Consider the following 26,654-nt stretch of genomic DNA (forward strand, 5'->3'; position numbering starts at 1 on the left):
AGGGGCTGGGTTAGCGCTTCTATCCCAGTCCACTGAAGAGAGGGAGGATAGTGAGATGCTGACAGCTGCTGCTGCTGTTCAGTCTGCCTCACTGACACCAACCCGCCCACACACACACACTGTGTAACCCCATTCCCCCCCTCTCGCCCGGAGCTCACCCGCCCCGCACCCTGTATTCCCCTCTCCCCGCAGCTCCCCAGTGGCTGCTCCCGTGAGTGCAGCACCCCCACCCGATCTCCCCCTCTCAGTACAGCCATGCCACCAGAAGCCCCCTCCCCCCCCCCCGGCCTGGATCAATTCCCCTGCCCGGAGCTCACCCTCCCCTGCGTCTCACCCAACAGTAGTGAGTGCAGCACCCCGCCCCCCTTGCAGAACTAGAGCTCCCAGCATGCTCATCCTTCTCCGTTCATGCTGGGAGTTGTGGTTCTGCACAAGCCAGGAGAGCCAGAGGAGCGCAGATGTAGGTGCAGACATGTGCCCCCCCCCCCCCCCGACTTACATGCCACCGGCCCACCGCCCCCCACCAGCAAATCACGCAGTGGGCGCCCCCTGCGACTCACATGCTCTTGGGGGGGATACCCCTTTAAGTCACTGCCATGCGTATTAGCCCCATTAGTTAGGAGTAACCGGTACCCAAATCCACTATAGACGCCACACTAGATCTTACAAATAGAGAAAGTCCCCATTTTAACAGAGGGGTTTGGGCACGGTAAGGAGTCATGGCTGCATATTTGGGTGGTTAGGAGGAGTCCACATTCACAAGCCACCAGCAGCAATGTCTTAAAGGGTCACTGTCATTTTCTGTTTGTTTGTTTGTTTTTGCAGAAATCAATAGTACAGGCGATAAGAATCGTTGTAATTGGGTTTATTAGGCAAATCTAAATCAAAAAGACTTTCTCCAGGTCTCCCCCCCCCCTCCTCTCTCTCATCCACTGCTTATTATCAGGAAATCTCCACTCTTTTACATTAGTCGTGCCCTGTGCAACCTATGGAGAGGAGAGGGGGGAGGAGGGAGATTAGTTGCCAGCAGAGAACAAAGTATTACACAGCAAGACCTGCATGAAAGCCGGTATTCAGAGGAGATAGCCCAGTGATGTAGCTGTAATTTAACTCTTTGTTGTCCTGTTTTGGTGCCTCCTCTCCCTCCACCCCTCCCCTCTCAATAAGAAAACCATGAAGACAGGGGGGAGAGTTTCGAACTGCTTTTTCATAATACAAATGCATTTTCCAGCTAATAAACCCAATTACAAAGTTTCTTAAAATTGCCTGTACTAGGGGAAATGTAATGTGACCTGGTGTGTGGCTGTTTGTTTTTTTTTGTTTTTTTTTCTTTCTTTCTGTCATGCCGAATGGGAGGGTGTGGGATGGGGGGGGGGAGGTAATTGTTTGAGGCTTTAGTGATTTTGTATATGGTGAAAGTGGTTCACTGGTGTGGTGACCTGCTTACTGTTTTTTTTTCAAGTTTGTTGTATATCATATCTTTTTTATGGAAAATAAAATTAAAATAAAAAAAAAAAAAAAAATTGCCTGTACTATTGATTTCTGCAAAAAAAAAATAATATAAAAAATATTTAAACGACAGTGACACTTTAAAGTGCCACATAGGTTTTGATCAGTCCTGGTGTGAGTGTTCAGACCCGTATCGATCAGGACAATGTTTGGGGAGAGGACCGCGCTGTAGCCACTCTCCGCTAAAAGAAAAAAACTGTGTCAGGCTCCATTATAAGTCAGACTCTTTTTTTTCTTACTGCAGCACGGTCCTCTCCCTGCTCGGTACAGGTCTGAACACTCACACCTGGGATGATCAAAACTTTTGACGTCTCTATGACAAACTAGAAGGAAAAGGTCAGACAGCATCCAGAGGTGAAGATCAAGGTTCCTTTATTCTATGTCCAGGTAAACTAAAGAAATGCGACGTTTCGGCATAACCAGTCTTTATCATGCATGCTTGATGAAGACCGGTTAGGTCCAAACGTCGCATTTCACTGGACATTCTTTTATTGTATGTCCAATAAAATGCAACGTTTCGACCTAACCGATCTTCATCAAGCATGCATGATAAAGAATGGTTATACCGAAACGTCGCATTTCACTGGACATACAATAGAAGAACCTTGATCTTCACCTCTGGATGCTGCCGGACATCTTCCTTCTAGTGTATTACATACTTGGATTACTGACCTCCTGGCCTGCATTTCACACTCTACTGATCTTGCAGACTTTGGATCGGAGGGGTGCATTGGTATTGGATCATTTCTGTACCTATGCGGTATTCACAAGATCTCTGCTTCATAGTAATATAACGCAGAGAGCTTTGGAATGACAAGCATGGGGATCTCTTCAGTCAATGTAGACATTTTCATCTTCAGCTTCCTCTTTATGGTTTTACATGTCAGACATTTGTTGTAAAGAAAGTAAATCTTACTTGTAGCTGGAGGCTTGTCCAAGTGTACAAACTTTATTAAAGGAAAAGGTATTTTTTTATTAAAGGAGAAAGTATTTTTTAATATGTTATTACTTATGGAAAGTTATACAAATTACTAATGTACATTTATTATAGGAAATGCACATATAGGGCTATTTCCCTTAATTTAGTAGATCAGGGAGTCTTCAAATTCTCTCAAAAACTGTGACGTCACGAATCAGTTGTAATTCCTATGGAGTTTCCAGCAGGCATGGTACTATATTGTTTCTATGGATGTCTATGTAAAAAGTAATGTAATGTAATGTACAGTATGGTTTATTGACTGAATACATTTATGGAATACTTTGGGGAGAAAGTGTCCTTGCTCCCCAAAGTATTCCATAAGTGTATTCAATCAATACATTTGGAGGGCACCGAGCAGGGAAGGAGGTGCCTGTGCATCCAACCACCCCCCCTGCTCGGTGCTGGACATATATTCACTGTACTACTCTACTACTTCTCCCATCATCTGCTCATAGTATGAGCAGATTATGGGGGAATTAGTACCAGGGCCATCCTAATCACCTAACATTTGAATACTGTTGGCTGAAGAAGTTGAATGCAGCCGTAGGGAGTCCAAGAAAACATGGGTACAGCCTATAGTCTACGGCTATATCCATGTTTTCCTAGGGCTGCATCCAACTTCTTCAGCCACACATTTTTATTCATTTTTTGGCAGGATTATATAACTCTAAACACAGCCGTCTTTTAAACTAATTTTAGGCTGGGGTTAAAATACAGCTGTATTTTCAATATAACAACACTCCTGATTGAAGTCAATGGTAAATTGGCCGGCAGTGCACACACCATGTAGAATAACGGCCGTAATTTATTACAATCATCCAAATAATAAACATGCTCCTTATTTAACCCCTTATCGACCCATGACGTACCTGGTACGTCATGGTGCCGCAGGGGGTGTTCAGAGCGGGGTCCCGCCGGGACCCCGTTCTGAACGGCACCGATCCCGGCTGCAATCTGCAGCCGGGCAGTGCCTCTATTAGCCGGCGTGGGTCCCCTTGCCCCGCCGGCTAATTAAGCACTTCAATGCAGCTGTCAAACCTGACAGTAGCATTGAAGTGCTTTGTATTGCACATCCCTGGTGTCTAGTGAGACGGATCTCCCCCCCGCAATGCGATCACGGGGGGGGAGGGGGAGGGGGGGGGAGATCCGTTCTTCTGGCCGGCCCGGGCCTCAGCGTCGGAATGACGCTGATTCCGGCTCGGCAATAGATTGCAGCAGGCCATAGCAATCTATCACCGATCTGATCGATCTTTGCTGTGTATATACACAGCATTGATTTCTATGAGTCCCCCAGGGGGATTCTAGTTGATGTAAAAATAAAATTAAAAGTGTTTATTAATAAAAAAAATCCCCTCCCCTAATAAAAGTCCAAATCACCCCCCTTTACCCATTTTATAAATATAAATTATTAAATAAACAAATAAACATATTTGGTATCGCTGCGCACGTAATCGCCCGAACTATTAAATTATCACATTCCTGATCTCGTACAGTAAACGGCGTCAGCGCAAAAAAATTCCAAAGTGCAAAATTGCGCGTTTTTGGTTGCATCAAATCCAGAAAAAATGTAATAAAAAGCGATCAAAAAGTCGTATATGCGCAATCAAGGTACCAATAGAAAGAAAACATCATGGCGCAAAAAATGACACCTGACACAGCCCCATAGACCAAAGGATAAAAGCGCTATAAGCCTGGGAATGGAGCGATTTTAAGGAACGTATATTTGTTAACAATGGTTTTAATTTTTTACAGGCCATCAGATACAATATAAGTTATACATGTTACATATCAGTGTAATCGTAACAACTTGAGGAACATATATAACAAGTCAGTTTTACCATAGGGCAAACGGCTTAAATGCAAAACTCCCCGAAATAAAAAAAAATTCGTGTTTTTTTTTTTCAATTTGACAGCGCAAATGATTTTTTTTCCGGTTTCGTAGCATATGTTATGGAAAAATAAAGCCTGTCATTGCAAAGTACAATTGGTTTCGCAAAAAATACGCGCTCAAATAAGTCCCTAGGTGAAAAAATGCAAGCGCTATGGCCTTTTAAACACAAAATGGAAAAAGCAAAAGCGCAAAAATGAAAATTGGCTTTGACCTTAAGGGGTTAAAGGGAACCAATTACCTGAGGGAGAGTGAGTTGGCCCCAACGTTTTTTAAACGTACACGAAAACGTTGTCAACCTCATTTTTTGTGTCCGTTAAAAAAAACGGATCCTTTTTTTAATAATGCAATTCAATGGAAAAACGGATGTACACACATGCATCAGTTTTTTTTTCCATGTTTTTTTTTATCAGTTTTTTGCACAAACGTAGTGTGAACCCAGCATTAGGAAGTAGGCATGAGGACGGAGCTTCAGCAGCATGTAGTCAAGCTGCCCCACCCTTTTCCCCGCCACTCCAGCTTGATTGGCAGCCTTAGTGCTGGGCGGCTCCGCCCTCATGCCTAGTTACCAGTCTTCAGAACAGACGGTTAAAAATGAAGATTTTGAATTTGCCATAGGCTGTATCCATGTTTACCTGGCAGCCCTTGGGGCGGCATCCAACTTCTGCAGCTGCAGGGAATCAATTGCAGAGTGTACAGGTTTGGATAAAGTTGCTTACCTGAACATTTTGACTGATCTGATCAACACTGCTCATACTCAATTACGGGTATTTTCCCTGTACTGTATGTGCACTGACAGCCAATCCCCTATAGATTTCAATGGAGCACATTATTACACTGGGGGAAAAAAAATATATATTTTGGTATTGTTTTACTGTATGGGAACATAGTGTAAAATTCTTTCTGCCTCCAGCCACCACTAGGTGGAGCACACAACAGATTTCTACATGCTGAAGTTAAAGGAGTTTTTTTCCAAGAAAAAAAAACAATTGGTTTAAAGGACAAGTGCCATGAAAAACTTTTTCCCAGTAATTGAGCACATTACAAAGTTATATAACTCTGTAATGTGCTTCAATCGCCTATCTGCCTCCCTTCCCTGTCTTTCCCCCCCCTCCACCCCCCACCAGGAAGTGTCCTGACTCACACAGACCTGATTACTGTCCTCACCAAGCTCTTCTCTCAGCTCCTTCTCCTGTTACACCAGCCTCATCCTCACAAGAAGGAGCTGCCTGGTGACGGTGACGACAGTATTCAGGTCTGTGATCAGTCAGGACACTTCCTGGTGGGGGGTGGAGGGGGGAAAAGACAGGGAAGGGAGGCAGAGAGGTGATTGAAGTATATTACACAGTTATATAACTTTGTAATTTGCTTCAATTACTGGAAAAAGTTTTTCATGGCACTTGTCCTATAAAATGGAAATGCTATAAAATAACAAAAGAACCATTGCTCGCCTGATAAATTTCCCTCCATTCTTTGTTTATTGTGCTGCAGGAATAAGCGGCCCATATACCCTCACAGAGTGGTTCAGGAGATCACTGACGCCATTGACTAGCTGCGGCAGGGACGTCCTCATTTAGGTTATTTCTTTCAGATCTACCTATAAACCTGCAGCCTCCATCTGTAAGCATCAGATTTCTCTAAGCTCCGCTCCAGAGTGGATGACAGCTGGTCTATATCAGGGCTCTCATACACACAGACAACAGGGGGTCCTGCTCTTCCTCTCTGTAAGAAATCCTCAGTAGCAGCATAAAGGACATTATAAAGCAGTACTTCTGCAGGGCGAAACAAGTGTCTTATTCAGTGCTACAAAAACATGGCCACTTTCCTCTAGAGACAGCCCCTCTCTTGTCTCCAGCTTGGAAGGGGTTTTGCTGCTCAGTTCCATTGAAGTAAATTGAGCTTAATTGCAAACCACACCTGAAATGGAGACAAAAGCGCTGCTGTCTCTGGATGGAAGTGGCCATGTTTTTGTAGCGCTGGATAACCCCTTTAATTTTTAATAAGTATGGAGCCCTCCTGACCGTCCACCGACAGATGTGGTCGGTGGAGATCGGGGTCAGGCATGATGGATAATCACTACAAAACCTCTTTGTTCTGGGAGAGATAAGTCAGCCAGAGCTCTCTGGCTGCGCCCAAGCCCTCTGCTTCCCATAGAGAACACACTGTGGGTTCACACTATGGAACCCGAGCAGAGAATTTCAGATGGATTTCGTAGCTCGTACCCGTTCACGGCCACGCGCCTCTCCGCCCGTGCCACCGACACCATTCTATGCACGGGCGGATTCCGCATGTTAATTCTTTCGGCGGATAGCGGAATCGGTCCGTCCATAGAATGGTGTCTATGGAGCCGTTGGAAAGGCGCGCGGCCGTGAACGGTACGAGCTAAGGAATCCGTTGGAAATTCTCTGCTCGGGTTCTGTAGTGTGAACCTACCCTTAGGTCTGAAACTAGGCCGACCTCGATAGTACTTAGCTCCTTAGACTATAAAGTCTATAGCCGAGAATTAAAAATGAGCTGATCGCATTTTTTCCTGCAATATTTCCTGCTATGTTCACACAACATACAGACAGTGGCCTTTGATTGGCAATCAAAAACAACAGCCACTAAGTGTCAAACAACGGCCATTGTTGTACTGAAATCAATGCACGGAAATAATTAACCTGTCAATTATTTCAACGGCTGTTGTTCAATACGTTGTGTGAACAATGGCCGGCGTTTGCGCTGACTTCAATGAAACACATTTCTCTCTGACAAGAACGGCCGTTGTTTTAATTGAAAACATCCGTTCTTGTCAGAAGATGTATGTAGTGTGTACGGTTTTCCACTGTCACCCATTACTCTTATATAACATCGGTATGGGGAAGCTGTGAGCTCACATTGCAGATATGAATCACGTGCGGCTCTGTGCAGCTCATCTAAACGTGTCCGTTCATGTCAGATTTATTTGACCGATTCTGCTGCTTTCGTGTAACTTAATGTATCTTTAGATGTCTTTTTTGACATGTATAGACTAGACACTTACCATAAGAGACAAAACTTTCCGCCTGTTTGCATTATACACATCACAGATCGGATGCTGTACACAAGGGGTTTATTTATGGTCATACTTGTATATTTGTGCCCAAAATATAACAAATCCTAAAGTAAAGTAACGTTTTACAAATCCAGTGCAAGAACTCTAAGCCCTTCTTATTCCATTATTCAGGTCGCTTTTCATCTGTGTGAGGTTCAAGCTGTGCAAGCTGCAAGAATTAAGAGGAAAAAAAAAAAATGGAGAGAAGTTACTTAGGATGGAACTATAAGAAGTCGTATCTACATGTCTGGGTGGAAGTGAGGCCTTCGCAAAACTCCCTACAAACCACTGTCAGGGCTCACTTCCTGTGGAAATCTAAAGCTGGCCATGAATTTTAGACGTCAGTCGGTCAAATAAATTTGGACAACAGCCATCTCTAGCTGCAGCTTTTATTCCGTATACACATAAGATAACCGGCCGATCCCACTGAAACCGGCAGAGTTGGCCAAGTTTAAAGCGGATCTGTAGCTAAAGGCAGCGTGTAATAGGGCTTCTCACCTGAATCACACATGCCAGTTTAACTGCAATTAGAGAGCAAGTCAAGCATGCGCTAGTAGTCCGCCCAAACCCGGAAGTCTCAACATATGATTACCATTGGCTGAAGAAGTTTGATACAGTCCTAACGCTGCCTGGAAAACATGGATACAACCACAGGCTGGACTCTCATCACATCTCTTAAAGGGGAAGTCCATCGGAAATTTTTATTAAAGTATTGTATTGCCCCCCCAAAAGTTATACAAATCACCAATTTACACTTATTACGGGATTACTACATCAAGGCTTCATTTCCTGGATAACGTGGTGATGTCACTTCCTGGATAACGTGGTGATGTCACTTCCTGGATAACGTGGTGATGTCACTTCCTGGATAACGTGGTGATGTCACTTCCTGGATAACGTGGTGATGTCACGACTCCCAGAGCTGTTCGGGCTGTGGCTGCTGGAGAGGATGATGGCAGAAGGTCACTGAGGGACACAGGGCACTGGGGGGACACTGAGCATCCCTCTGCCATCATCCTCTACAGCAGCCACAGCCCGCACAGCTCTGGGAGTCGGGTCGTGACATCACCATGTTATCCAGGAAGTGAAGCCTTGATGCAGTAGTTAGTGCAGGGAAAAAAAGACTTTATAAGCATTTCCCGTAATAAGTGTATATTGGTGATTTGTATTACTTTTGAGGGGTTATACAATACTTTATTGAAAATTTCCGCCAGACTTCCCCTTTAAGATGGACTCTCTTAGGCTACATCCAACTTCTTCAGCCACTGGTAATCAAATGCAGAGACTTCCGGGTTCGGAGCATGCTTGAGTTGCTCTCATCTGTAATTACAAGCTAGTGCAGAGATATAAGCTTTACAAGTAATATGCAAATTAGGGAATAAAGCCCATGTTCCCCTGGGCTGCAAAGTTCAGCCCCTTCATACCCCAGACCCTCCAGTATACAGTCAGACTTTAGGGTACTATTACACGGAACCATAATCGGCCGATTATCATTCCGTGTAATAAAGACAACGATCAGCCGATGATCATTGTCATCGGCTGATTGTTGATATAGGTTCTGACTAGAGATGAGCGAACCGGGTTCGGGTCCATCCGTACCCGAACGTTCGGCATTTGATTAGCTGGGGCTGCTGAACTTGGAGAGAGCTCTAAGGTTGTCTGGAAAACATGGATACAGCCAATGACTATTTCCATGTTTTCCACATAGCCTTAGGGCTTTATCCAAATTCAGCAGCCCCCGCTAATCAAATGCCGAAAGTTCATGTTCAGATGGACTCGAACCCGGTTCGCTCATCTCTAGTTCTGACCTATAATTGTTAGGCGCCGTTCTGACCTATATATTGCACATAGCGGGGTGCTGGCGATACGCAAAGAAGAATACATTACCTATCCATGATGCAGGGCTTCTCTTGTTCTGTGCTTCTCCCTGGGTCCCGCGCGTTCCAGCTTCAGAGTGGCCTGTCTCAGCTGACAGGCCGCTCAGCCAATCACTGGTCGGGACCACCACTCTAAAGCTGGAGCGCTCGGACCCAGGGAGAAGCACAGAATAAGAGGAGCCCTGCAGCCTGGACAGGTAATGTATAAAGTAAAAGCAAGGGCTGCAATGTCATTAGTAACAATGTCCCTGCAGCCCTTGTTAAACGATTATCGGGCCGTGTAATAGGCCCAGTAAACAAGCGCCTATCTAGCAGATCAGCGCTCGTTTACATTGGTAGGTAGGCAGTTGGTAAGGAAAAGTGATATGACCTGTTGGAGGGGATCAAGTGATTATTATTATAAAATTATTTATTTCTTTATTTCCTTTTTCTTTCCCCTCGCAGTCTGGACGAGGGGGTGGGGAATTGGTTGGAAATTTTTGGAATAAAGTTTTGCGGATAAGGATTATGGCCTTGTAATTTATGTACTTATTCCTCTGGCGAGGAGATGTTTGTTAATTTATTTTTTCTAAAGGAAATAAAGAAATTAAAAATAAATATATATATGATAGGAATCATAGAAAAGACAGAGAAACTAACCTTTGCTTTCAGTTCTTTGTTCTCCTCTAGAACAGCTTCATATTTTTGTTTCAGTTCTGCGATCTCCAAGCGTAAAGCTTCTACATCTGGTGTTTCTGGGCCGGCGGCTCCTATGTGCTGCTTTAGGAAACTGGATATGCTATTAAGGACAACTACGTTCTCATTTGTGGAAAGGGTAAATTGTGCAATGCAAATGCAACCCATACTCTATGTATATACTCTTATTCAGGGTAACCAGGAAGGGTTTGCTGGTTCATGCAAGACTTCAGAAACACAAATGATTAACCAAAAATTATATTTATATTCAATTGTGAAAAAGGGAACTATCAAATATACCACGCCCAGAATGCTGCAAAGGATGGCGTGTCTCCTACCTACCTCCTCGTCGCCGTTCCCGCGTGTGTTAGGGTATGTCCACACTATGGAATCCTGGCGGATCACCCACCATGGATTCCGCTGCTCGCATCTCTGGTGGTCCCATAAGATTTATTCAATGCTTTTGGCATTGAAACCCCTCATTCTTCGGGCGGACAGCGGAATATGCCAAACCATAGAATGGAGGCGAGCTGCAGAATCCGTGGAGGGTGATCTGTCGGTATTCCGTAGTGTGGATATACCCTTAGTAGGTATGTCACTGCCCTGCCTCCATAGCATCATCCGGCATGCCCGCTACAATGATAATCAATGGAGCGGGCAGGCTGGATGACGCTGTGTGGGCGTCATGTATTAATTATTCTTAAGATTTTTTTTTTTTTTTTTAATTAATTGATGTATTTTTTCTTGTTGACAACAATCTGTTTCTAATGTAAATATATGCCATGTCATCTGTCCTTCTCCTGACTGTTATATAAAAACTTTATAATAGAAGTGGTGCATACACAGTTTACGTCACTCCTTCACGTCAGCCATATACAGGCTGTATACCTCAGCTGACGTAAAGGAGTGAATGGAATGGGCTCAGGAGCTAAGCACGCTCCATAGTCAGTGGCGGTTGAGAGTGGTTTCAATCATCTATGCAATGCTATAGCATAGATAGTTTTTAGGCATCACTGTAATCGCACCTACCCACAAAATACAGAAACACAGGTCACTTTTACTGTAACCTGGGTAACAAAATACCCCAGTTTGCTAAATTGCCGGGTCGGGAGAGGGGGTCTCCTTTTCCCCCCACAATTTTTTTTTCTCATTTTAATGTAAAATGTACAGCGAAACTCAGAAGGAGTTATGAGAAAATACAATTAGTCCTGCACAAAACAGGCCCTCTTATGGCTCTGTGCATAGAAAAGTGAAAGCAAACCCAGGCAAAGGGGTTAAGGCAGGAAGTCAAATGGAGAGTATGAAGCATGTAACCACAACACTTATTTCTATAGCACCAACTTATTCCAGAGCACTGTACAGATATTGGAGCTTGTTTACTGAGCCTATTACTCTGCTCGACTATCGTGCAGCACGGGATAGAGATATATATATACACACACACACACACATACATATACACACACATATATTGTTAGCAATGTCTGTGCAGCCCTTGCCTTTAGTGTAAAATAATAAAAAGTGTATACGCTACCTGTTCATGCTTCCCGGTGCCTTCCTGGCTTCTCCTGCTCTCTGCGGCCATCTGTGGAACAGCAGAGCCGGTGTCTGAAGTGACAGGCCGCTCAGCCAATCACTAAGCGATCTGTCATTTCACAAAGTAGCGATGCAGTTTGTGGCGGCTGAAGGGAGTGGAAGTCAGGAAGACATCGGGGAGCAGTCAGAAGCCCTGGGGAGCGTGAACAGGTAACGTATACACTATTATATACTTTACACATTCATCAGCCATCGGTTGCGCATCATTATTAAAGTGATGCATGCCTGACGGCCAATGATTTTTGGTCTGGACCTAAAAAGACATGATCACTGAAAAATCGATGTCATCAGCTGATCATTGTCTTTATTTGGCTGGGTTCACACTACGTTTTTGCAAACCATTTTTTTCATCCTTTGTTTGCAAACGGATGCATGTGTGTGCATCCGTTTGGTCCGTTTTTCATTGAATTCCATTATAAAAGAAACGGATCCTTTTTCTTTAACGTACATAAAAACGTAGCAAGTTTTGATTCGTTTTTTGATAATGGAATTTAATAAAAAACGGATCAAAATGGATGTACACATGCATCTGTTTTTTCCATCCATTTTTTGCAAAAGAACGGATTGCAAAAACCTAGTGTGAACCCAGCCTTAAATGGAGCGATGATCTGCCAAATCAGCCTGATTCGGCAGATTATGGCGCCATGTAGTAGGGCCCTAAAGTTGTTTAGTTAACTCCTTCTGATCCCAGCAAAAGAAGAAATGATGTGTACATACACGGAAGACTAGCGAACATTCAGCGAACGATTAACAATGGTTTTATGGTCAGCTTAGAAGATGCTATCAACGACACACAAACGATTTTTCGATCGTTGCCTGCATACACGCGGAAAAATTATTGTTGAAAATATATAATGATTTTTTTTAATAATCGGCCAGTGTAATAGGGCCCTTTGTTGAGAAAATCTTACAGAAAATATACAGAAAGGATACTCCAATGCATTGTTCGGCTTTTCTGGCTCTTCATAAAGTTCAACTAAAACTGCAACAGAAAACAAACAAACAATTACTATTGTAAATCGCCCAGATTTACCGACTTTGTAAAACAGCTACTGGTGTAAACTCCCCACAGCAACCAATCACAGCTCAGGTCTCATATGACCAGAGCTGAACGCTGCGCTGTGATTGGTTACTGGGGGAAGTTTCTACTTTACGCACTTTGATGGATTTGGGCCACAGAAATGTATTCTCAAAAAATTCTTTCCGATTCCACGGGGAATCCAAATTACAGAAGTAGTCACCTTTAGTAAGTGTGTCAAGGACGCCGGCCTTCTCCAAGTATCTTCTGAACTGTTCCCTCTTGGAATCTGCTGCCTAGGGAAAAAATAAACAAGTAAAAGTCAGAATATTCTTTGTTTTCAATCTCATGGACTGCAACCTAAGAGTATATTCAGACATAGTAATCATCTCACATTTGTTTGCCGCATCGATTAAAAAAAAAAATTAATTACCACAAAATACCTTGGTTTTGTAAAGCATTTCACATTAATAAGCCATAATGTGTCTGAATATACCCCTAGGTGTTTTCCTGAGCTGTGGCTCTGATGTACACACAGTAAGGCCTTATGCACAGGTTCATTATTTTTTTCTGGTCCTGAAACAACCCGTGAGAAATTGCGGATTGGACATCCGTATTCCATCCGTATTTCCGTAATTCCATTTTTTTTGCTACTCATTGCTTTTCAATGCAGTTCATCCGTATTTTTTTGCGGAAATACGGATGCCAACATGTTACAATCCGTAAACAATCCGTAACCAATTGATTTCAATGAGAGGATCCGCAAAAAAAAAAAATGGGTCCGCACTAGGACATGTCCTTTTTTTCTACGGATTGATTTTCATCCATTTCTGCTACTGATCGTGTGAATAGCCCAATAGACTTCAATGTGCACTAACTCTGATACAGAAATACGGATAAATAACGTGTGAATAAGGCCTAAGGCCAGTTTCACATGTACTGCACTGCAGTGGATTTCACGCTGCGATTTCTGTAGTGAAATCTGCTGTAATGCTCTGTAGGTAATGTACTAGCACAGCAACGGTGTGTTAAAGGGATCGTTCACCAAAAAAAAGAAAAATTATTTCAACTCAACTGATGCCAGAAAGTGCCAGAGATTTGTAATTTACTTCTATTTAAAAATTACTTATCAGCGGCTGTATGTCCTGCAGGAAGTGTCATATTCTCTCCAGTCTGACACAGACTGCTGCCACCTCTGTCCGTGTCAGGAACTGTCCTGAGCAGCAGCAAAAGACTACACCACTTTCTGCAGGACATACAGCAGCTGGTAAGTAATGGACGACTTGAGAAGTAAATTAACATTTTTTGCTTTTTCCAGCACCAGTTGATTTGTTAGAAAATATTTTTGATGAACTACCCCTTTATGTGGCCAGGGGCTACAGTCTTGCAGCGGTATGAAAATCAGATTTTGTTGTGAAATCTGTTGCAATGAGGTACGTATGAAACTTGCCTAAAGCAGACAGCCTCATGCACTGTGATCAGCTCCTATTAAAATGAATAGAAGTTGACCTGCAGTAGCCTCACATAGCCACTACACAGAATAGTCACCAGCGTCCTATCTCTGTTCATGCTGCAGCCACAGCTCTGCTGAGTAGCAGGGGGGCCAGGTGTGTCACAACCCAATCTTATGTTACTGACCCATCCTGAGACCATCGTATGTTGGGTCTGGAAAACCCCTTAAAATTTGCAGCATGCCACATACTGTTCACTAATTTGTTAAAACAACAGAACGCCACAAGCTACTTCTGTCATCCCAGCCACCTCTCTGCTCAGTCCTCAGGGACCACCTCATTACACAGGACGGGGACCCCAATTCTGGAGACAGGCCCAAAGGTGGAACCCGCGTCTCTCAGACACTTAGGGCCCTATCACATGGGACGATTATCGTGCAAAAAATCGTTATATCGTGCTCTGTATAATTGCAGGCAATACTCGAAAAATCGTTCGTATGTCGTTGATTTAGATTTGTTTGCTGTAATTCCACATTCTATCGGTCAAGTTCCGCATTTGTTTACTAATCGTTCAGTGTAATTGCACATTGTTCATTGTTTTGCTGGGATCAGAGGGAGGAAACGATCACAATAACGATCATAGTAACAATCATAAATAACGACCATCGTTCTGTGTAATATGGTGAACGATTTCAGGTTAACGATAAACAATCTCGTTTGCAATCGTTTATCGTTAGTCGTTAATCATTAAGTGAGAATAACGTGTGTACATGCCATAAATGCCTAAAATGGGAAAATCTTCGTACAAAGCCTGAGTGCAGTCCTGACACCATGCCCCCCGCACGTTCAATGGCTACACAAGGTGGATGTGATTGTCGCCAACATTGAGCAGGTAGTGAAATATACAGACAGGTGCGGTTTCAGATGTAGTCTAATGCTGCGTTTACACAGAAAGATTTATCTGACAGATTTCTGAATCCAAAGCCAGGAATGGATTTGAAAAGAGGATAGATCCCAGTCTTTCCTTTATGACCTGATCTCTGTTTATAGTCTGTTCCTTGTTTTGGCTTAAAAAAATCTGTCAGATAAATCTGTCTGTGTAAAACGCACCATAAATCTCATTGTTACCCCGCCCCCCCCACACCAGGTGCTTTGCTCCAGGTGTAGCCGGCGGTGTGCACTGATGAAAGATCGGGCAGGATACACTCAGAGGGCAGTAATGGTCTGGCAAAGAACCGCAGCAAAGTAAATACAAGAGGTGTAGGCATTGCAAATTATCCCGCAGCCCCGGCTCGCAGCATACATTACCTGCTTGGCATCACGGCTGTGTGTGAGACTCCCCCCAGGGCAGCACTGATTGGCTGATGGGAAGCGAGGGGAGCACACAGCCGTGGTGCCAAGCAGGTAATGTACGCTGCAGGCCGGGGCTGCGGGATGCGGTGGGTTAAAGATTAAAGAATTAAGATTCCGCTGCAGGCATGTGACCCCATAGACCTTCATTATACCAGGATCCGCAGCAGATTTCACTGCAAACTCGCAGCGTGAAATTTGCACGCTAAGGGTGCAAACACACAGCAGATACGCAGCAGATTTGGTGGTGCAGATTTGATGCTGTGTTGAGTTATTTAGATCTAATCTGCTGCGTATTTGCTGCGTATCACAGCAGTAAATACGCAGCGTATATGCCGTGTGTGTTTGTACCCTTAAGGGGCATTTCCATCTCCACTAATATAGTTATACCTGTAGGTTTTGGCAGATACATTCATTTAAAGTGACTGTACCAGCAGGCCCAGGCTGAAGCACTGGAGACGGCCGACCCACCCTTAGTGGGAGGAAACCCCCACCCCTCTATGATAGGGTTCCATTGATTCTAATGGAGTCACGTCATGGAGGGGCCGGGGTTTCTTCTCACTAAGGGCCCTTTTACACAGAAAGATTATCTGACAGATTATCTGCCAAAGATTTGAAACCAAGGCCAGGACTGGATTTGAAAAGAGGAGAAATCTCAGGCTTTCTTGTATGACCTGATCTCTGTTTATAGTCTGTTCCTGGTTTTGGCTTCAAATCTTTGGCAGATAATCTTTCTGTGTAAAAGGGCCCTAAGGGTGTGTCGGCCGTCTCCAGGGCTTCAGCCTGGGTCTGGTGGTACAGTCACTTTAAAGGGGTTATCCAGTACTACAAAAACATGGCCACTTTCTTTCAGAGACAACACGACTCTTGTCTCCAGGTCAGGTGCGGTTTGCAATTAAGCTCCATTCACTTCAATGGAACTGAGCAGCAAAACCTGCACCCAAACTGGAGACAAGAGTGGTGCTGTCTCTGGAAGAAAGTGGCCATGTTTTTGTAGTGCTGGAGAACCACTTTAACAAATTTGCCTCCCTCTCCTGATATGCTGCTCTTTCCCTCCTATTGTTGCTAACTTGTTGTCTAGGTTACAGAAAACCACTCTGCTCTAAAGGCAGTGGTCTGGCTGGTGTATACAGAGATATAATGTAAATGTGTAGCGGGGAAATTTATCTAAGGGTATAAAATATCTGCCCACAGCAGCCAATCACAGCTCAGCTCTGGTACAAGGTAAGCTGAGCTGTGATTGGTCGCTGTGGAATTATACATATACCTTAGCCAGACCACTGCTTTTAGAGCAGAGTGTTAATCGGTAACCTAGGAAACAAGCCTGCAACAATGAGAGAAAAAGGAGCCAAGTTTGCTAAATGGAAGTATTTGTCAAAATATATAACTTGATGACCCCTACAAGGTTATCTATATTAGTGGAGATTAGGCTACCCCTTACCACAATGCTACATGGCCTCATTCACTTTTATTTTTTTTTTTTAAAGCCACAAAAAAAAACTTTTTGGTCCAATTTTTTTTATTTCCCCCCCTAAAAAAATAGCACTGGAGTGTGCGTTTTTGTGGCGATTTTTCAGTTGTGAATAAAAAAAAGCCATGAGGAGAGCACACGTGTATATGGAGGCCTATGGGAGAGAAGACTCCGGCATATGTTCATGTGAACATATCCTAATGCTGCCCTCCCTGCCCCCATAACCTGACACACACACACACACACATATATATATATACACCTGGGTGACAGGTGTGTGTGTGTGTGTGTGTATATATATATATATATATATATATATATATATATATATATATATATATATATATATATATATATACACACATATATACACACACACACACCTGTCACCCAGGTATATATATATATATATATATATATATATATATATATATATATATATATATATATATATATATATATATATATACATACACACATACACACACACCTGTCACCCAGGTGTCTCCCTCCCTGCCCCCATAACCTGACACACACATTATATATATATATATATATATATATATATATATATATATATATATATATATATATATATATATACATATATATATACACATATACATACCTGGGTGACAGGTGTGTGTGTGTGTGTATATATATATATATATATATATATATATATATATATACACACACACACATATACACACACCAGTCACCCAGGTGTCTCCCTCCCTGCCCCCCATAACCTAGCACACACACATATATATATATATATATATATATATATATATATATATATATATATATCTCTTCCTATCACCCAGGTGTATTTATACAATGGAGCTCACCCTCCCTGTAACCCCGTCAGTGTATTGCCGCATTACACCGCAATCCTGCCGGTGTGCACCTGGGCTAAGCACATAGCAGGTAACGCACTCCCCCTCACAGCTCTACACTACGGTTAGTCAGTCAGTAGAACATGAGGCAGGAGACATATACACCTCCACTTCACATAGAATGACTGTATATAGACATGACGGACATCACCCGCCTCCCCTCACCTTGTAGTTCGCCATCTCGTCCGCTTCAGGTCTGTTAAACTACAATCACCCCAGCAACGACGAGGAAGGACTGCTACGCATGCGCAGTACTTAGCGTCCGGAACCCGTAGCAGACGCATGCGCAAAAAGGGTATCCACGAGATTGTTGTAGTTGTTGTTGCTAGGGCCGTAAGGAGAGGGGAGCTGCTGTTTCTAAGCGGGATAAGGGGCCTGTGGTGACGTCATATCCATGTGACCACCTCTTGTGTGGGCGGGGCGATACTGTGCCGTGTTCCTCGGCTTTCCTGTCAGCACAGAGGTGCTAGTCAGTGTCTACCTCACGGAGCCGGCGGGACATTACAGCGGGAGATGTCCTGTGTCTGTGGGGGGTATTATCTATAGAGGGAATTGCCTTCAGGGGGAGTTTACTATGGAGGGGATCATACAATTTATTTGAGGGGTGGGGCTAGCTACCAGGGGGACCACCCAACACCCAGGGGGGAGGGGGGGATAGCCTGACTAGTATAGAGGTGCACAGAGGGAACCTTACTATGATATGGGGTACAGATACATCTAACTACTGTATGGAGGCACAGAGGGGGCCAAACTACTGTATGGAGGCACAGAGGGGGCCAAACTACTGTATGGAGGCACAGAGGGGGCCAAACTACTGTATGGAGGCACAGAGGGGGCCAAACTACTGTATGGAGGCACAGAGGGGGCCAAACTACTGTATGGAGGCACAGAGGGGGCCAAGCTACTGTATGGAGGCACAGAGGGGGCCAAACTACTGTATGGAGGCACAGAGGGGGCCAAACTACTGTATGGAGGCACAGAGGGGGCCAAACTACTGTATGGAGGCACAGAGGGGGCCAAACTACTGTATGGAGGCACAGAGGGGAGTAAACTGTATGGAGGCACAGAGGGGGCCAAACTACTGTATGGAGGCACAGAGGGGGCCAAACTACTGTATGGAGGCACAGAGGGGGCCAAACTACTGTATGGAGGCACAGAGGGGACCAAACTACTGTATGGAGGCACAGAGGGGGCCAAACTACTGTATGGAGGCACAGAGGGGGCCAAACTACTGTATGGAGGCACAGAGGGGCCAAACTACTGTATGGAGGCACAGAGGGGAGCAAACTGTATGGAGGCACAGAGGGGGCCAAACTACTGTATGGAGGCACAGAGGGGGCCAAACTACTGTATGGAGGCACAGAGGGGGACAAACTACTGTATGGAGGCACAGAGGGGCCAAACTACTGTATGGAGGCACAGAGGGGGCCAAACTACTGTATGGAGGCACAGAGGGGAGCAAACTGTATGGAGGCACAGAGGGGGCCAAACTACTGTATGGAGGCACAGAGGAGGCCAAGCTACTGTATGGAGGCACAGAGGGGCCAAACTACTGTATGGAGGCACAGAGGGGGCCAAACTACTGTATGGAGGCACAGAGGGGCCAAACTACTGTATGGAGGCACAGAGGGGGCCAAACTACTGTATGGAGGCACAGAGGGGCCAAACTACTGTATGGAGGCACAGAGGGGGCCAAACTACTGTATGGAGGCACAGAGGGGAGCAAACTGTATGGAGGCACAGAGGGGGCCAAACTACTGTATGGAGGCACAGAGGGGCCAAACTACTGTATGGAGGCACAGAGGGGACCTAATTACCATATTGGGACACAGAATGGTGTAACCTTACTACTATATGGGGGCACAGAGGAGCGTGACTACTTTATGGATGCACAGAGGGGATCTAACTACTATTTAAGGGCTCAGGGAGGAGCTAACTATTATATGGTGGCACAGACCCAACTACTGTTTGTGGACACAGAGGGGTCTAACTACTGTATGGAGGCACAAAAGGACTACTAAACAGGTGCAAAGAGAGGATCTATACTGTATAGAGGAACAAAGAGCTAAGAAATAAAATGCTCCCAAGCCTAGCTGGTCTTACTCACCACGTCCCCCTGAGTATTTTGAGCCGTCTCCCGTCTTTCTAGCTGTTTCCTCCTGCTGAGGAGGAATATTGGTCTTTTTTAGAGATGAGCGAACATAGTGTAATTTTACTCATCTCTAGTCTGGATTTTTTTCAGTGACGGTGTAGTGGTATTATGCAGTGACTGTATGGCGAGGGTAATGGTCATGGTGTCACTGTATTATTTGTCCTGTATATTCTGGTGTTATTGGTAATATTTGTGCATATAAGGTTTGCAATATATTAACTTATTAGCCTCCACATTTTGAGGGGTAGTAGGAGGATGGACTTCGGCTGCTGGCACTTAAGAGACTAGAAATGCTTAGAGACTAGGGAGGCTATCTAACAGGGAATGCCTGTATGGGGGTAGTGGAGGGAGATGCCTAACATAGGGGATGCCGTCTACTGGAGGGGGCACTAAAGGGGGTGAACTATAGGGGCATGCTCAAATTGCAGGATACTTTCTACAGGGGGGGGGGGGGGGTTACCTACAGGGGGATGCCTGAATTGGGGGATTCTTTAGTTTATACTGGGGAGGGGGGATAACTACCAGGGCATCGTATACAATGTAAATACTTCATTTTTCAGGGCTTACAACTTGGGGGGGGGGGGGGGGGTAACCTACAGGGGGAATTTCTACCTACGGAGGTGGGGGAGTTGGAATAGCCACATGGAGACACTACCTCTGTGAGGCCTAATTACTATATGGATACACAGAGGGGGACCCGACCGTTGTATGGATGCACAGAGTGGCCTAACTACTGTCTACTATATGGATGCCCAGAGGGGGCCTGATCACTATATGGATGCCCAGAGGGGGCCTGATCACTATATGAATGCACAGACTGTTATGTGAGGTCATGGAGGGGCACAAATTGGGTAACTGTTACAGTGTGGAGCAATACAGATGGGGAATTTGTATAGAGATGAGGATAGTGCTGGAGCAAAGAGCCCATTCTGTGGAGACGAGGCATCACAATGAGAAGTCTTTATGATGGCTGGCCTAGATGGAGAAGAAAAGGAAAAGGGAACGACTCCAATTAGATAAGATTCCCCCTGTGAATCACTGGATGCAACTGCATTGTAATCTCATATAGTGTACCATTAATATCTACCTCCAAATGCGTCAGTGTATTGGGGGATACTGGTCTTTGTATAGTGAATATAGACTCATCAACAATCTTAAAAATAAATTACTTTATTTTTACAAAAATAATGATTTTTATTCAGAAATATACATTGTTATACAGAAACTGCCAATAGCGGCCACTCCGATTCTCAGATAGTGATTATGGGGACAGTATAGACAGCCTTACTACAGCCTGAAATGGCTGAGGATGAGCAGAATATTTTACTAAACTGCTCCGCAACAGCAACAATCCCCGCAGCAGATTTGGTGTTGAGATTTCCTGATATTTGCGGCATATTGTGTCTCACTTTACTTCCTTTGGGTGGGAAAAAAAGATTGAAGTTTGTTATTTGCTTCCTGTGCATTGATCAATTATGTGCAGCAGTTTTTCATTTCTTTGAGGACCATTGGCCGATAAACTTGCTCTAAGCTCTCCATGAATTCTAGATAATCGCTAACTTTAAATCCGTGAATTGCTTCTTCCTGTATGGAAAAATAATTAGAATACATGGTTTCTAAAATTCATTACGTTATGTATCAGCAAACTTTGCAAAGATCAATAGTACTAGGGAATAAAAGAACATTTCTAATATATCTTATCAGACAAAAATGCCTCCTCCTATTATCAAGCATCTTTCAACCCCCTCCTCCCTGTTTTCCACTCTGAAAACTCAACACAGACTGTCCTGTCTGATGACATGTCAAAAGTTAATTTTAGTGATTTTATAGCTCATATGCTGCTGCTTTTCAGGCTGTTCACAAAGGCGTGCAGGATCTCCTCCTTTGTGTGTGCAGACACCATAGACATTAGGCTCGGCCTAACAGCTCTAGGAGAACTAAAAATTACATTATGGGGGTAAGCTCTTTATTATGGGCTTTTGATTGTATTACATGGGGTCTGTAGCACATTATGGGAGTCTGTCTGTAGTCTGTATTACATGGGGGAGGGCTGTATTACAATATAAGGGTCTGTCTGGGGTCTATATTACATTATGGAGGTGTGGTCTGGGGCCTGTCATCTGTATTACATGTGGGGGGTCAGTATTACATTATAAGGGTCTGTTTGGGGTCTGTAGTACATTTTGGGAGTCTGGATGAGGTCTGTAATACATGGGGGGGGGTCAGTATTAGGCTATGTTCACACTACGTAACAGACCGGCCGTTCCGTGACCCTGGCCGGGTCACGGAACGGCCGGTCTGTGCCCGGATCACCGCGGCCGGTACTTAAGTACCGTCCGGATGATCCGTCCGGCCGCAGAGCTCTGATGCGGGCGCATCAGCGCGCGCCCGCATCAGAGCTTCCTATAGCACACAGTGAAGCGAGCGGCCAGAGCCGCTCACTTCACTGTGTGAACTGACAGGTCATTCTGCGGCCGGAATTCACTGAATTCCGGCCGCAGGAAACTGGCCTGTCAGTTTTTTCCGGCGCGGCATGGGATCCTGGCCGGAGCGTATACGATGTGTGTACGCTCCGGCCGGGATCCCATTGCACATAAGGGTATGTCCCACCCTGCAAAACTACGGCCGTAGTTTTACGTAGTGTGAACATAGCCTTACAATATAAGGGTCTGTCTGGGGTCAATATTACATTATGGAGGTGAGGTCTGAGGTCTGTGTTACATATGGGGTCTGTATTACATTATAAAAGTCTGTCTGGGGTCTGTAGTACATTCTGGGAGTCTGTCTGAAGTCTGTATTACATGGGGGGGGGCAGTATTACATTATAAGGGTCTGTCTGGGGTCTATATTACATTATGGAGGCGGGGTCTATATTACATTATGGAGGTGTGGTCTGGGGTCTATATTACATTATGGAGGTGAGGTCTGGGGTCTGTATTACCTGTGGGGGTCAGTATTACATTATAAGGGTCTGTTTGGGGTCTGTAGTACATTATGGCAGTCTGCCTGAGGTCTGTAATACATAGGGGGCGGGGGGGGGCAGTATTATAATATAAGGGTCTGTCTTGGGTCTGTATTACGTTATGGAGGTGACGTCTGGGGTCTGTATTACATTGTGGAGGTGTGGTCTGGGGTCTGTATTATATTGGTGTGGTCTGGGGTCTGTATTATATTGGTGTGGTCTGGGGTCTGTATTATATTGAACTTATAATAAATGATGGAGCGTGCAGTCTGACACTCACCTTCAGGAAGACTTGTAAATCTTGTGTCTGGGTGTGTTGTAGGATTTCTTGCTGTAGGTGCTTGAATATAGCGATGCAGATGTAGACCTGGTAATCTGCTCCAAGGAGAATACATACTGCAAGGTAATGGCAGATCTCCCCCCAGTCCAAGTAATTCCAGAAACACTGACTGAGCCAGTGCTGACAGATCTGAAACAAAGTGTAATAGAAATCTTAGACATGGAATCTGGGGACGAGCTGTGTCTCCTGTGTGTGAGGTTATCTTATTCAGAAGGTTGGACACAGAATACAAGCTGGCCTGTATATGTATTACTTATCACTAGAGATGAGCGCAGTTTGGATACCGGCGGCTTTTGGTATCAAGGCAGCTGCTTCCTAGACAAATAATATTATGGGGTGCATCAAAAGGGGCACAGATGCACAAGACAAAGAAATAGCAGTTTTGGGCACTAGTGTACATGAAAGATATAGAGAAGCTGGTGAGGATTCAAAGTCAGGTAATCAGAGTAATAAATGGTACGAGAGAACTACAGTACCCAGAATGATTATCACAATTAGGGTTATTAAGCTTAGAAGAAATATGGCTGTGGGGTGACCTAATAACTTTGCATCAATATATCAGGGTCAGCACAGAGATCTCTCCCATGATCCATGTATACCCAGGACTGTATTTATAATGTGGATTCTTTACTGTAAGAGCAGTGAAGGCTATGGGAAGAAGTGGTCATGGTGAACTTAATAAAAGAGTTCAAAGGGGTCCAGATACATTTCTGGGGAATAGTAATATGACTGGTTATAGTCGCTAGATTCTATAGAAGGGTCATTGACAGTGTTGAGCGAGCACTAAAATGCTGGAGTGCTTGTTACTCTGGTCGAGAATTTTTCAACATGCAAGTGCTCGACTCAAGTAATGAAACCTATTGAAATCAATGGGACACTTTAACCAGGCGCCCCCCTGCTTGGCAAAGCAGAGTGTGTCTGCTTCACTTTCAGAGTATATGGCAGTAAAGCATTGCATTTTATATTCAAATTTTGGTATATTTCATCCCTTGAAGAGATGTGTAAACAAAATAAGCAAAAATTAGAACGGAACATGCAACAGGTTACTGCAAGATACAATAGAACTCCGGCGGGATGCCGGCAATTGCAAAGATAAACTTACTGTAAGGGCCGTATTACATGGCCTGATATTAGGAGCAAGCGAGCGCCGACCTGTTATGTCACCGCTCACTTGGTCCTCATTTCCCGCTCGCTGTTAGTGCTATTAGGTGGCGGGGGGGGCCACGTGGAGCTGCGGGAGGGGCTGTCTGGACGATTTTTAGGCCCAGAGAAGATAGTGGTGGCCTGCTGCCACCGCTCCTATTACATGGAGAGAAGACCAAGCAGACTATTGTTATCAGGATTTTGGTTAACGCAGAAAGGCAACGATCAGCCAACATTATGCATGTCGGCTGATCATTGCCTTTCTGCATGAGCTATTACAAAAAGCGATTATTAGCCAAGTGTGAGCTATAATCGTTTCATGTAACGGAGTGTTGTATCATAGCCACCTTTAAATTAGAGAGTGAAATACATTAAATAATTATCAATTCTTTTGCTTAAGAAGGAATAAAGAATATTAAACATTATTACTTGGGAGGGAGTGAAGCCGGACATCCGAAAAGCTGAAAACACAAGCGGCACCTCTGTCTTCATCAGCATCTCTACATAATGAGCAGTGCAAAAAAATATGGGATGGATTCCGGCTGCTCTTATATCCACAGGCAAATGCTTCTGAAACGCATGAAGGAGGAAGGAAGAGTTAGAAGTCACCCAGGTTTAGAAAGCTATTCTACCATAAGGGTTAATTCCCACAATGCAGATTTGTTGCAGAAATTTCTGCAACTGGCCTTTCCCTTTGCAGTATCCACAATTGAGAAAATAACTTAGATTTTTCAATCACAGACGTTTCAGTAGTTGATCAGCAGTGTACTGACACATCAGCTGTTCAGCACCTGCACTACAGTAAGAACAGAGCCAGATGCCATTGACTGTGTTCCCTGTAAGGTGGTGACACCAAGATACTGCAGCCTCAGTTGCTACTGATGTGGATAGGAGCTGAGGCTGCAGTACAGTGGCAGCACCCTGACATTTGGGACAAAACTGTACTATAATGACATATTTTGCAGGTTGCATTTTTTAGTTTTATGCTTGACATCAATATATGGGGCATAGTGGCACAATGCATGTTGGGTTACTTACAGATATATGAAGCCGTGGAAGCCACAGATATGCTGAAATAAGAAGACTGGAGAATTTCTGAAGAAATGTGAACGTTCTTTCAGCATCTCCCGACATTACCAAGAACATAGAAGATGCAAACCAGTCGTGCCCAGGATAACCTCCTTGTAAGTATTCTAATGCAGGAACTGTCAAGGAACATAGACTGGACGTGAACTATAAAAAGGTGAAAAACTTCTTGTGTGATACCAGAGCTGTGAGACTGCATTACAGGGGCACAGGGAGAGGTGTATTAAGCTGTTTATTATGTCCATCCTTGCCCCTGCCTCATTGAAATTTTTTAAATATCGACGGACTTCTTTAAGGGGTTAATGACACTAAAAATTAGTTCAGTCATTCAAAATAAAAGGAAATCTGAAACTTTTTTGTCACTTTATATATTAAACTTACATTAAAATTAAATGTTTTTTTAAGTATTTTTTGAACATTACTGTACTTTAAAGTGAAACTGACAGCACTGATACGCATATATATTCATGCTGCCAGTTTCCCACTGCCAATTACATGAGCAGAGCATACTTACCTTCTGCACTGCACTGTGATGCGGCCATTCCTAAAAATCGTTCTTTATCCCCTGACAGTGTGTGCGCCTGCCCTACAAAGCCTCTGCTCACCCTGCTCTCTGGCCGATGCTATATTTTCATATAAAGATTAATTTTTAGAAACAGGCACGATCACAGAGCAGTGTGGGAGGCAAGTATGCACTGCTCATGTGGCTAAGTCATTGCCCACTCAACCAGTCAGTGACTGGGGCGGTGTCCCACCCCACTGATTGGCTGGCCGGGCAATCACTCAGATCGTGGCCTTGTAGCTAGATGAGCTGCAGGACCCCGGCTGGTGTGAACGGGACCCGGGAGCAGCGCTACAAAGGCCTGGGGGACGGGTGAGCTCACTTGTTTGTTATTTTCTCACCTCCGCCTGCCTGCCATTTTTACAGCTGGTGGGACTTCCCCTTTAGGACCATTTTTAGCCCTGTGAAATATTGGCAGCACGCTAAAACATTCACCATATCAAACTACAGGATTTTTTTTTTTTTCTTAAAAGGATACGTAATGGACAGCTGACAGGCACTTGCTGCTGCTGAAGGAAATATTTACAACGCTGAAGAAGCCGAGTGAGATCTTGTTCTTTGTTACCAGTCAGAACCCCAAGGTGTCGGCCATACCTGGGAAACAAAGAGGTGAAGAAAGG

At 44.3% G+C, this 26,654-nt stretch overlaps 2 protein-coding genes across 4 annotated transcripts in view; both read right to left on the reverse strand.

Moving 5' to 3' along the window:
* Positions 1-7,450: 7,450 nt before the first annotated feature.
* On the reverse strand, positions 7,451-18,137 carry MYCBP (MYC binding protein). Its single transcript, XM_069972687.1, has 5 exons — positions 17,955-18,137; positions 12,839-12,911; positions 12,531-12,579; positions 9,966-10,095; positions 7,451-7,618 (listed from the first exon to the last, which is right to left on the reverse strand). Exons 1-5 carry the CDS (start codon positions 17,967-17,969, stop codon positions 7,574-7,576), a joined length of 312 nt encoding a protein of 103 aa, XP_069828788.1. The 5' UTR covers positions 17,970-18,137; the 3' UTR covers positions 7,451-7,573.
* A 3,008-nt stretch (positions 18,138-21,145) lies between these two features.
* Positions 21,146-26,654, reverse strand: part of TBC1D32 (TBC1 domain family member 32) — a 43,967-nt gene continuing 38,458 nt past the window's right edge. For all 3 annotated transcript variants that reach the window (XM_069971704.1, XM_069971703.1, XM_069971705.1), the window contains exons 30-34: positions 26,513-26,628; positions 25,425-25,579; positions 24,816-24,956; positions 23,184-23,372; positions 21,146-21,525 (exon numbers count right to left, since the gene is read on the reverse strand). In XM_069971704.1, coding sequence (XP_069827805.1) covers positions 21,415-21,525; positions 23,184-23,372; positions 24,816-24,956; positions 25,425-25,579; positions 26,513-26,628 — 712 coding nt within the window. In that variant the 3' untranslated portion in view covers positions 21,146-21,414. The remainder of the gene's footprint in view (positions 21,526-23,183; positions 23,373-24,815; positions 24,957-25,424; positions 25,580-26,512; positions 26,629-26,654) is intronic.

The sequence above is a fragment of the Dendropsophus ebraccatus genome, chromosome 5 (assembly GCF_027789765.1).
Source record: "Dendropsophus ebraccatus isolate aDenEbr1 chromosome 5, aDenEbr1.pat, whole genome shotgun sequence".
NCBI classification, from domain to species: Eukaryota; Metazoa; Chordata; class Amphibia; order Anura; family Hylidae; genus Dendropsophus; species Dendropsophus ebraccatus.

Bases quoted from the DNA above. Each gene is read 5' to 3' on its own strand.
- MYCBP (XM_069972687.1), bottom strand. The intron at 12,580-12,838 runs GTGACTACTTCT...TTTCTGTTGCAG, and splicing joins CCTTGACACACTTACTAAAG to TTTTAGTTGAACTTTATGAA. The intron at 10,096-12,530 runs GTATCCTTTCTG...TAGCATATCCAG, and splicing joins AAGCCGAACAATGCATTGGA to TTTCCTAAAGCAGCACATAG.